This window comes from Arabidopsis lyrata (genome assembly GCF_000004255.2).
Source record: "Arabidopsis lyrata subsp. lyrata unplaced genomic scaffold ARALYscaffold_8, whole genome shotgun sequence".
Lineage (NCBI taxonomy): Eukaryota > Viridiplantae > Streptophyta > Magnoliopsida > Brassicales > Brassicaceae > Arabidopsis > Arabidopsis lyrata.
In genome coordinates this window covers 3486868-3499874 of record NW_003302548.1, presented here as the reverse complement: position 1 = coordinate 3499874, position 13007 = coordinate 3486868, and the positions used below count along the sequence as shown (strand labels likewise).

The 13007-nt window shown below is 38.1% G+C and overlaps 1 protein-coding gene across 1 annotated transcript; it reads right to left on the bottom strand.

Annotated features, from left to right (window-relative positions):
• Window positions 1-33: 33 nt before the first annotated feature.
• On the bottom strand, window positions 34-1017 carry LOC9299669 (high mobility group B protein 14; the record flags this gene model as incomplete). The annotated part of the gene is made up of 3 exons (XM_021032208.1): window positions 34-318; window positions 553-714; window positions 968-1017. Coding segments are annotated over 3 exons (285 nt in total), but the record flags the coding sequence as incomplete, so codon positions are not given.
• Window positions 1018-13007: the final 11990 nt, after the last annotated feature.

Sequence of the window (13007 nt, the reverse complement as noted above, 5' to 3'; positions counted from 1 at the left end):
AGAAGAGGAGGAACTTGTCCATTAAGAGATGGATTAAATCTCAACCACACATCACACCTTGCATAAAATCCATACCGTCCAGTCTTAATCGCACCAGCTTTCCATCGGAGCCTCCCTAAAATCACCACTCTCATCAAAACGACACCGTAAGCTTCATCATTCTTCAAACCGTTAGCCACTTCCGGCGAAACTGGTATACCGTTGCCTCCAATTAGCCATCATGTTTTAAATTCATATACCACAAACTAATTCTCTACAACCTCACGCATGGACTTGACCTCCGGATTCTCCTCTTGATATTGTTTCCGGAAATCCTCCCTTTGGAACCAAAAAGATAAGGCAATATGAGGCAAGAGGAAAATGCATATACAACAGGTGTTTCGTTGTATGTTTTCTAAAGTAACCAGAACACATAACAACATAAATAATTTCATCCTAAAGTCCAATGGCAAAATCCACACAAAATTTTCCTTAAGAGAGGACTGCAAGGAAGTCCAGCTAAGCTTAAATATATAGATAACAATTTGGATTCATATGAGGGAGAGTACCTACAAGAAAAAGAAGAAAGCAGTGGGAGGTTTCTTGGGCATCTTTGAATGGAGTTTAACGGGTTTCTTCTTCTTCGGGCTTGACTTTGGCTTTCGCAAAGGCTGAAGTCTCAGTCTTGTAGACCTCCTTGCACCTTCACTTGACTTCACAGCCAACTCTAAGTTCCTGCAAAATTGTAAAATGCAATTAACAAAAAGTCTAACATCCTCTTTCCTTGCTCTTCTTCTCAGTCACCCATTTGCCATCGAATAGCATAAAGTTCACAACTTTCATATCCAATTTCCTATCTAACCACTTAATCAGTAATTACCAGAGAGACTAAGCAGAACCCTTAAACCCTAAACAGAGAAACCAAAGCAAAACCAGGTAAAAATCCAAACTTGTTCTGTAACCTATCTAAGCCACACACAAAACTTACCGACTAGAGCCTCCGCTGCACGAGATGGTGACGGAGACGGAGACGGAGAATTAGGGTTAGGGTTGATAGATTTGGGGGTTTTCTTATTGGACAGAGGTGGTGAAGGTGATGGAGATGGAGAAGAAAAGGAAGCATATTTCCCAAAGAAGGAGGTGATTTGACGCTGCTGGTTCACCAACGGAGATCTTTCGCTGATCTGTCGACAAGATGGAGCCATCGGAGAGTAGAAACAAGGGAACAAAGAGAGAGACGAAGAAGACGAAGAGAAGAAGATAGAGAACAATTCATGGCTGTGGAGTCGTCGGAGAAGACGAAGAGAAGAAGAGAGAGAACAATTTTTTTTTTTAATCTTTTCAACAAAGACTGTAATGGCATTAGATGGTAAATAGATGATATTTGGATGGTATATGGGTCAGGGCAAAAGTCGCTACAGTGCAAACTGGGTGTTTGTTCCAATTATAAACAGTACCCGTACTAGTTTCCCTATTATCTTTCATAAACGTACTAGTTCCCCAATTATTCCTTTTTTTTTTTTCTTTTGAAGAAATAGGAGAAGGATATTAACGCGTCGAAATCAACAACAAAAGAAGAGGTAATTAAGATTACCTCAATTCGCTAACACAAAGGCATGATTCTCTGTGATAGATAAATAATCCCAACCGACGCCCGTACGTGGATCTAACGTCCCTTATCCTCAGATAGAGAGAAAGACCCACGTCGGAGACCAGGTGGAGTTTCTGAAACCACATCCGGGAGACTAAACTATTTTATCGTTTATTTGTCCATCGGGGGAACCAATATCGTTACTCGAACCTTGGTGAGAGACCCTCCAATCATGCTGAGTCACCACCACTTTATCTGGCCGAGAATTGGTGATCTTATCTTTATACACCACACAGTTATTTGTTTAATAGTTATTTATTGTAAAATTTTAACGAGCGAGTCCTCATCTTTATACACCACATAGTTTAAATTGAGGTAGGCTTCTATCTGTTTTTCTCTATCTCTTTTCTGACATTTGTTGACAATACTCGGATCTCTTGAGACTATTCGTTCAAACTACTTGTTTCTTGGAGATTACGTCAATCGTGGCAAGCAAAGCATCAAAGTGATTTGTCTCCTGCTCGCTTACAAGATCAAATTCCCTGTAAATTTCTTCCTTCTCAGAGGAACCATGAAAGTGCATCAATCAATCGTCTTTACGGCTTCTACAACGAATGTAAACACAGATTTAGTGTCAAGATTTGGGGAATCTACACAGATTACTTCAATCGTCTCCCAGTAGCTGCACTTATCGATGACCAGATTCTCTGGTGGACACTCCCCGGAGCTGCATAGACTGAGACAGATTAGAGATATTCGTTGTTCAACGGATAGCCCTGTCTAGTTTCTTAAGAACAAAAGCTTTTAAAGAAATCACTCTTCTTTATTTATGTTTAGAAAACTCTCTCAAAAACTAAACACAAAGCTCTCAATGTTCTCTCTTGATTATTTGCCACAACTCAACAAACATCTATATATATAGGACTTAGATGACTCCTAAACCTATTATGATTAGAGTTTGATAACTCCAAATCCTAACTAAACATTATCTAGAACCTTCTAATCATAAACCGACTTGTTTATGATTACATGGGCCTCAAGCCTTTGAAGCTTACCCAACAATCTCCCTCTTAAGCTTCAACTCGCTTGAGCTTAAGTCTTGAACTACGATCATGCTTCTCATTTCACCAAACTTGACCCTTGCCAATGCTTTAGTTAGTATGTCCGCCTTTTGTTCTTCTCCGGGGACGTGTTCCACATCAACAACTTCATTCTCGATACACTCCCGTATAAAATGGTAACGCTTGTGAATGTGTTTGCTTTTACCATGAAATACTGGGTTCTTTGTTAATGCAATAGCCGATTTGTTGTCGATCTTGATGAGTATCTTCTCGGTCTTCCATCCCGTGATCTCACTCAAAATATCTTGTAACCAAATCGCTTGACGTGCCGCCTCTGTTGCTGCCATGAACACGGCCTCACATGATGAGAGAGCAACTGTTCCCTGTTTTTGCGAACACCAACTTATTGGTGATGATCCAAAGTAGAACATGTGGCCTGTGGTGCTTCTTCCGTCGTCTTGATCAATGTTGTGGCTGCTGTCGCTGTACCCAACAATACTCTTTGATCCTTCACGGCTAAATCTCAAACCAAACGCCATTGTTCCTTTTAGGTATCGGAGAATTTGCTTCATGATCTCTCCATGAGACTTTCGAGGACTCTGCATATAACGGCTAGCAACTCCCACCGCAAAAGCTAAATCCGGTCTTGTGTGAAGCAAATACCTTAAACAACCAATGTTCCTCCTATAGCTTGTAGGATCTATCTCCGGCTCCTCTTGAGCTTTTGAAACTTGTAATCCAAACATCATAGGAATTTTTGTAGGATTGCAAGGTTCCATACCAGCCTCTAACAAGATCTTTCTCGCATAAGCTTCTTGTTTGATTTCAATTCCTTCTTCTCCTTGACGAACTTCCATCCCGAGGTAATAAGTAAGCTTCCCTAGATCCGACATCTCAAACTTTGATGACATATCTTTCTTGAATTCACAAATAACCTTGACAGTGTCTCCCGTCACAAACAAATCGTCAACATAAACCGAAACAATTAGTAGAGTACCTTCTTCTTCCTTGCGGTACACGGAATTCTCCTTAGAACATTTCTTGAACTTCAACTCCTTCAAGATTTGATCCAACTTCGTGTTCCAAGCTCTAGGAGCTTGTTTTAATCCGTATAGTGCCTTAGAAAGCTTGTAGACTTTGTGTTCTTCTCCTTTTATTTCAAAGCCTTCCGGTTGATCAACATAGACATCTTCCTTCAATTCTCCATGTAAGAATGCGGTTTTCACATCCAAATGATGAATCTCCCATCCATGAGATGCCGCCAATGCAATCAATAATCGTATGGTTTCAAGTCTAGCAACCGGTGCGAACACTTCTTCAAAGTCAATATCGGATTCTTGTACGTATCCTTTAGCTACAAGACGGGCCTTGTATTTATTGATAGTACCATCCGCATTCTTCTTGATCTTAAAGATCCACTTGAGACCAATCACTTTTGCTTCTCTCGGTTTTTCAACCAAAAACCATGTCTTGTTTTTGTTGATAGAATCAATCTCTTCCTTGCTTGCTTTTCTCCACTCTAATAAGCCCTTTGCTTCCTTGTAGCTTCTCGGCTCATCATTTATTGAAAGTAGAAGTCTCTCTACTTCTATCTCAGCTTGGAGCACATAATCTTCAAGATGTCTAGGTAGGGCAGTTTGACGACTCGATCTTCTCAATTCTTGCACTTGTGGTTGTTGTTGTTCTTGTTGGTGTGTCTCGGAGTGATCCGTATCATCGTTGTTATGAGAGTCTTCATCCGTGTTGTTGTTGCCTTGATCCTGATCATGATAGTCGGTTTGATCATCGTTACTTCCGGTTTCATCTTGGTCTTCTTGATCATTATTGTTGACAACCACGGGTCCTTCTCCAACGTCTATAGCTTCACCCCATCTCATATGAAACATTCCCGGATACTTACTAGTTTTGTCTCCTGTTTCATTCCAACTCCAACTCTTATTCTCATCAAAGATTACATCACGGCTTACCACAACCTTTCTCGTTGTTGGATTGTAGAGTCTATATGCCTTGGTTCCCGGCTCGATTCCAAGGTGTACTAAGGACTGAGATCGATCATCTAGTTTTCTCAAGTGAGTAGCTTCAATTTTCGTGTATGCTACACACCCGAAAACCCTCAAGTGACCTAAGCTTGGTTTCTTCTCTCGCAAGCTTTCGTATGGAGTCATATTCTCAAGAGCTCTTGTAGGTATCCTATTAATGATATAGGTGGAATGATGAACTGCTTCACCCCATAGGTAATTAGGTACCTTCTTAGCTTTGAGAATGCTCCTAGTCATCTCCATTAATGTCCTATTCCTTCTCTCCACTACACCGTTTTGTTGCGGTGTATATGGCGCCGTGAGATGCCTCTTAATCCCGTTTTCTTCGCAAAAATCATTAAACTCTCTTGACGTGAACTCTCCTCCTCGATCAGTCCTTAGAGTTATGATTACTTTTCCAAATTCTTTCTCCACCAATTGCCTAAACGCCTTGAATTTTCCGAAAGCTTCTCCTTTCTCTTTCATCAAAATCGTCCACATATACCTAGAAAAATCATCAATGATAACAAACACATACTTGTTGTTAGCAATTGTTGGTGGTGATATGGGACCGCAAAGATCGGCGTGTAAAAGCTCCAATGGTTTAGTTGCTTGAAACGTTGCCGCTTTTGGGAAAGAGCCACGGACTTGTTTTCCTACTAGGCAAGATTCACAAATTCTGTTTTCTTCTTTGATCGTTGGTAATCCTTGAACCATCTCTTGTTGAGACATGCTTCTCATCGTCTTGAAGCTTACATGTCCCAAACGTGCATGCCATCTCCATGTCTCGTCTTCTAGTGTTGTGTTTAAACACATAGGCTTTCCAATTCGTAGACTTACCTTGTATAGTCTATTTGGCGATCTCGTAACCTTCACTAGAAGTCTTCCGCTTGAATCATGGAGTGTTAGGTAGTCTTGCTTCATCCTCACGTCACAGCCGGCTTCGGTTGCTTGCCCGAGACTAAGAATGTTGCTTTTTAAATCGGGGATATAGTAGATATCCGTAACAAGTCTTTGTTCTTCGGTTTTGCTTTGAAAAAGTATTGATCCTTTTCCTCCGATGTCGATACATGATCCGTCTCCAAACTTCACTTTTCCCTTAATCTTCTCATTGAGCTCGGAAAAGAAAGTCTTGTTTCCGGTCATGTGGTTACTTGCTCCGTTGTCGAGATACCACACTTTGTCTTCCCCATCTTTGATCTCGTAATTCCTTGGAATCACCTTTTCTTCATTCAAAAAGATCACTTCATGCATGTAAAGAGCAGCATCGGCTTCTTCCGTCTCTGTCTTGTTTGCTTCGTGTGTTCTTTGAACTCTTTCTGGGCACGAGGAGGCGTAGTGACCCGGCTTGTCACAGCGGTAACAAACCACCTTTGAGATATCTTTCTTCTCTTTTGCTTGACCTTGGTTGTTTTGGTTTGTTGTTCTTTCTTGTGAGTTAAACCGACCTCTACCACGTCCTCTATATCCTCTTCCTCTGCCCCTCCCTCTTGAATTGTTGAAATTTTGTTGATATGTGTTGGCATAGAGAAGCTTCCCTTGAGATTCTCCTCCGGCTTCTTCATCGCGTATTCTTTCTTCGTATGCTTTTAGTCTCCCAACAATATCTTCAAAACCAGTTTTGTTCAAGTCTAAAACTTGTTCAAGAGAGGCTATGATTTGAATAAACCTTCCTCTTGGTAAGCTATTAAGGAATTTCTTCACGAGTTTGGTTTCCTCAATCTTTACACCAAGTGAGGAAGATTTTGATGCTATCTCCGATAACTTCCCCGAGAAGCTATCAATAGTATCCGTATCCTTCATCCTAATTCTTTCAAATTCCGACATCAAGGTTTGAAGTCTTGCTTCCTTGACTCGATCAGCACCTTGATGACGTGATTTGATCGCATCCCATACCGCTTTAGCAGTCTCATGATCACCAACTTGCAATATAAGACCCTCCGGCATGGCTTGAAACAACAATCCTGTCGCGATGTTGTTCTTGTCAATATCTTCCGATCCCGGTTCGATTGCATCGTATACATGATATATCTTCAACATGATTCTCATCCGCTTAGCCCAGACCGTGTAGTTAGAATCGTTGAGCATCGGACATTGGATAGACGGTAGTGAGATCTCCTTCGAGCGTGGTGGTCTGTCGTCGGCCATGGCTCAGTCTCGACGGCTGTACGTACGTAGGATCTTCACGTCTCCTTCTTCAAAATTCCAAGATCAAAACCTTGAAGCTCTGATACCAATTCTAGTTTCTTAAGAACAAAAGCTTTTAAAGAAATCACTCTTCTTTATTGATGTTTAGAAAACTCTCTCAAAAACTAAACACAAAGCTCTCAATGTTCTCTCTTGATTATTTGCCACAACTCAACAAACATCTATATATATAGGACTTAGATGACTCCTAAACCTATTATGATTAGAGTTTGATAACTCCAAATCCTAACTAAACATTATCTAGAACCTTCTAATCATAAACCGACTTGTTTATGATTACATGGGCCTCAAGCCTTTGAAGCTTACCCAACACCCTGATCGCGGTTTACTATGAGCTCTGATAGTCTGATCATGATATGGACGTCAGAGATTGGGGGCCTAACGATCGCGGAGTTTATTATTATTTTGGATCTATTATAGGTAACAGCTTTAGGGTTTCTCAAAAGATTCTATCTTGACCTAATTTGTAGGGCTCACCAGGTTTATATTAATTGTTCCTTGCGGTCAAAGAAATCGTTTTTGTGTGTGTTTCCTTCGACGCAATCAACAGTTTCGTGTCAGGTTGTTGAAAAAGGATTCGAGTTCTTTGCGATTAACCAGCTCGTAACTCAAGCTACGTTATGTTTCTGTTATGTTGATAATTTGGTAATTACATCAACTCCATTGTTAGTCTTAAAGAGTATTTAAGCAAGTGCTTTCCTATGAAGGATTTGGGACACCTTCACTCTTTTATTGGTCACAAGATGAAGAGAGTCTCATTTTCTTAAGTAATATCATTATGTGAGGTAGACCTTGCATCTAATTAACAACTGACAACAAATAAATCTATTTCAAAACTAACCGTAGTATTCACAAAAGCAGATACCAAAATTCATGAAATCATATATTTAAACTAAAAGTGAATATTCAAAATTTACACTTTAAAATTATAACAATTGTTTTTTACGTTTTATTTCTATATTTAACACATCGTTTCTTCACCAAGACGACAACCATCAATATCAAATTGATTATATATTTGCTAAGTCTTTTTCTTTACATTTTCCTAATAACTATTCAAATAATTAAATATATAGAACGATAAATATATTACGTAAAATAATTTGTTATCGATAAATTGGGTCTATTTTATATACAAAATATGTGATTGTCTCACCCATATTGCTTAGATATATTATAGTGGTTGACAATTTTATATTTATTTATGTGTGATTTTAAATTTACTTACTCATTAAACCACAATAATTTGTAAAACACTTATTTTTCTACTTGACTTTTTCTAATTTTATCTTCCTTATATCTTATTGACTTCTAAAGTCTATCTCTCATTCTCTCGTGACCATTAATGAAGTAAACAAAATTTGATTAAAAATACTAACTACGATTATTATCATGTTTTAAATCACGAAAAAAAAATAATGATTAATAAATCTGAAAAAAAAACTAAAAGTTAATACTATGAATTGCATATAATATTATTTATTCTTGTTTTTGTACAGTTACGCTTATATCAAGCTAATGAGTTGTTTTTTGGGTTTTGTGGAAAAAAATCCTCCAACTCGCCTATTTTTGTAACTTTACCATTCATCCCCGAAAAATACAAATTAATCATCGAAACCCAAAATAATACGCAATATAACTCTTATACGTATAAAATAACCCTTTTTAATAGCTTTTCTATTTTGGTGCTTTTATGTAGATATACCTAAGTAAATTAGTTTTTACAAAAAAAAAGAAAATTTTTAGTTTTATATATTAAGATAACCATTTAATATAAGATAAAATAATTTTTTATTTTATTTTTAAGAAAAAGAGGTAATTAAGATTACCTCCAGAGGCATGATTCCCTGTGATAAATACCAACCCGACGACCATGAACCGGGAAAATCCCGGGACAACACCAAGTTTACGTTTAAACTTGGCCAGGAGTTAATAAACTCCCCTGTCATATCAGACAGAGACAAGCTAATCTCCTCTGACATTCATATTCCAATTTTCATTGGTAGGTGGAAGTGAAACGGTTTCCTTCATATACCCATTTTCATTGGTTTCATTGGTATGTAGAAGTGAAACAATTTCCTTCTCTTTCGGAGTACCAATATCGTTACTCGAACCCTGGTGAGACTCTTATATCATGCTGAGTCACGACCAATTTAGCTGGGCGAGAATTGGTGACCATATTTCAATGTGTTTAATACTTAATGCAACGGTTACTCCGGTTTAATACGGTTCAGGAACGAGAAATATATATGCGGTAGAAGTTTTTCCATATAGAGACAAAAGACTCGAAAAGAGAACAAAATTAAAAGCTTACGACGACAAAGAACAAACCATGAAATAAAGAAAACAAAGAACAAACCATGAAATAAAGAAAACTAGAAACAAACTCTAGTCGGCCTTGCCGGCTGAAGCAGCATCTTGACCTCTAAGACCACCAGTCCTCCTGGGAGATGCATCACGCCTAACCGTACTAGCTTGACCTATGTGTTGATGGTTAACTCCTCCATGAGGATGCTCCACTGGGTTCATAGCCACGCGACTAGTCTTTATCATGAGTTTCTCTTCGCACGGTACTTGTGGTACGCGTTACCTGCCTTGAGCCCTGCATCCACTTGGGACAAAAGATTGTGCCACATATCACTCAAGTTCGTTCTCCATTTCTCGAGTGTACACTAACATTAATGTGTGTTTCACATGTCTTAAACTTTCAATTTAGGATTAAAAACAAAGAACCAAATCAGTCTATCATACCAAACAACCCCTCATTCTACCTTCATTTTATGTCTTACTTAGTTACTTCGTAATTTAAGGAACCATGATTGAAGCTTAAAAAAAAAAAGAAAGAAAAAAATGTTTGACTGTTAATAACAGTTTTCTTCAAGTGCTATCGGTTCTGTGAAAGTACTCTGTTTCCTTGGTTTTGCTCGATCATGGACTTTTTTAAGCTTATGATATGAAAGAGATTGCGGAAGAGACTAAGGATAAGGTGAATGAAGGAGCGAGCAGAGCATCTGATAAAGCCTGTGATGTGAAAAAGAAAGGGATAGCTAAGTACAAAGCCTATGATATGAAAGAGAATACGAAAGATTAAGCGGAAGAAAGTGAAACTAAGGATAAAGTAAATAAAGTTTTAGCAAATCGAAAGCAAGAAGTTTATGGTCTTAAAGGTTTTAAGAGACGCTTTTGGTTTTGTTGTTGATATGTCAAAGTCAGAGTAAACAAAGATCGAGTTATTTTCAAAGTAAAGATGGGCACTTCATAATTTCAGAAAGGATCTTATTCTCTTGTACCCTTTGACCAATAAAACATTTCTCATATACTCCTCAATGGTAGAAAGACAAAATTACCCTTAATGAGGGTTGATTTCGGGTGATAAAGGTTAAATACAATTAAATCGGTAAGTGTTCAACGAAAAACAATAGCTCAGTGGTTGCGAGCTCCATGCGGTACAACTAGGAGGTGGTACAACTAGAGAGGTACAATACAACTAGGTGGTACAACTAGGAGGAGGTACAACTGGTAGGTAGGGGTACCAGTTGTACCACGTAGACCTAGTAAAGTTTTTAGAATATAGTAAGGGTAGAAGGGTATGTAGAATAAATGGGGATAGAAGAGAAAAGTTTTTCACACATAGAGGCACAAGAGAATAAGATCCACGTTGTTGATTCATCTTTTGTTAAACAAGAAACAAAAATAAGAAATATTTACATAGAAATATAAATAGAATTCTTATCCCAACGTAGAATTTTTTTTACAAAAATAAGAAATATTTACATAGCAATAACTCATGGTATACTATATAAAGTTAGCGAATGAAAACAAAATGGTTTTTAATAAGACACATTAAAAATATAAATATGATAAATCGACTAAATCCCTTAGCTTTCCAAGCTAACGTTGCGGGTTCGATTCCTATATACTCGATTGTAGTGACTTTATGTTCCATCAATAAAAATTAATAAATTCAAAAAATTATAAGCACGATGATATATGAATCTTATATAATTCAAATATGAACATAGAAATTTAAATAAATAATTTTGAAATAGTATAATTAAATTCAAAGAAGAAGCATATAAGTTCTTACATATTCAAGAGCACACCAGAGAGAGACTAGCACATCACTAGCTCAGCAAACCCTCTAAACTGATAATTCTTCTTATTTATACTTGGAAGCCTGCAACAGCAAACCCTCTGCTATGCCCAGAGACTTTGCCAGCTCATCACGCGGACAACCCTCCGTTGACTTCCTCTGCTTCCTTCTTCTCTCATGTCTTGTCAATCACTACTTGTCTACTTCCTTTGCTTTGTCTCCAATACTCCTTCTTCTTGATACACCAATCGTATCACCATGGCCGTTCTATCTCTCTGAAGATGGAGTAAAAGTTTCAGAGTTCTATTCCTTAATCATCCTTATTAGATTCATTTTTACTACTAATTCGACTAATATATGCTTACTATTTTAGATATATATAATATCATACTCAAATCTTAAATATTTAGATTTATATGTGTTGTTGTTTAAGCTAAGCTTGAGCCATATCATCTGCCTCTCTCCTTTGTTCTTCATAATATATCATCTTCATTTCAGACGCTATCTCTTTGCTGGCTTCTACCGGAATACTGCTTTTTCCTAAGACACGCGGCGATCAACAGCGTTTGTAACCAACTTTTGGACATCAACATTATTTGGACCAAGTTTCATACACAAGCTGTCTATTACAGGTGCCTTGTTGAGTTGCACTGATTTGTCAAGAAACCACCAAACGCTCTTTTTGCTTTTATCATCATCATCTTTATCTTCTTCATCGTCGTCATCATCACTATCATCATCAGTTTTACTGTCTTTGTACTCAAGGGCCAAATAGAGAGCCATCGTTTCGAAAGAAACATGGTTGCCACTGCGTCTTTAGTCGGGACAAGCCGCCAATATCACTAATCCTGTCTTCCCCAATTGACTCTTCAATTTTAGCTTCTGGCATCTTCCGAGGCAAAACCCTAACCCTAGGAGAAGGATTTAGCGTCGAAATCAGCAAAAGCAAATCGTTATTAGTTATTACCTAATACTAGGTCTTTATCATATAGAGCATTATATCATCTACCATCATCTAATTTGAAAAAAAAAAGAGGTAATTAAGATTACCTCAATTCGCCTACCACCAAAGGCATGATTCTCTGTGATAGACAATCCCGACCGTAAATCTTCACTTCAGGGAAGAGACAGATCACATGACCAGACGCAAGTTGCTGATAGCACGTACGGAAGTGTCTAATACCACGTCCGGGAGAGAGAATTAACTCCTCACGAAATTGGCTAGATACCACGTCCGGAAGACTAAACGCCTCTGTCCTCAATCTCCCACGACACGAGACACTCTCATTCGGAAGGAGAGAAGCCAGAAACAGTTTACATCTTCATCGGGAAGGTACCAATAACTCGAACCCTGGTGAGACTCTCAAGTCATGCAGAGCCACCACCACTTGATCTGGGCGAGAATTGGTGACCTATTCCCAATTCCTTTAATACTTAAAGCTTTTGAATTAAACCTAGGGAAAACTTTTTCCCGGTTTATTCCGGTTAGCTAATTAATGAGTAAGTTACAGTAATGAATTATTTATTTGCATGCATAATATAAGCCTTTCGAGAGAGGGAGAGGATTCATTAGGATTTAGGAATTGAGGGTTCAAAACGAAACATAGACAACAACATGAAATAAAGAAACAAAGTACTGTATGTTTAACTCTAGTCGGCTGAAGCAGCACCTTGACCTCTGAGACCACCAGTCATCTAACAGTAATAAGACAAACCGTGGCCATGAGTTTTTCTACACACTGTCTGTACTTGTGGTACACGTTACCTACCTTTAGCATCGGCTTCTCGGTTCTTCCACTGCCAGCAACGTGACCAATCATAACCCTGCATCCACTTGGGACAATAGATTATGCCACATCAACTCAAGTTCTTTCTTAACTTCCTGAGTGTAACACTAACATTAATGTTTTCACATGTCTTAAACTTTCAATTTGGGATTAAAAACAAAGAACCTAATCCGTGACCATAACTCAATTCATTTAATACTTAATACATCGGTTATTCAGGTTTAATACGGTTCAGGAACAAGAAATAAATGCTTATGCGATAGAATTTTT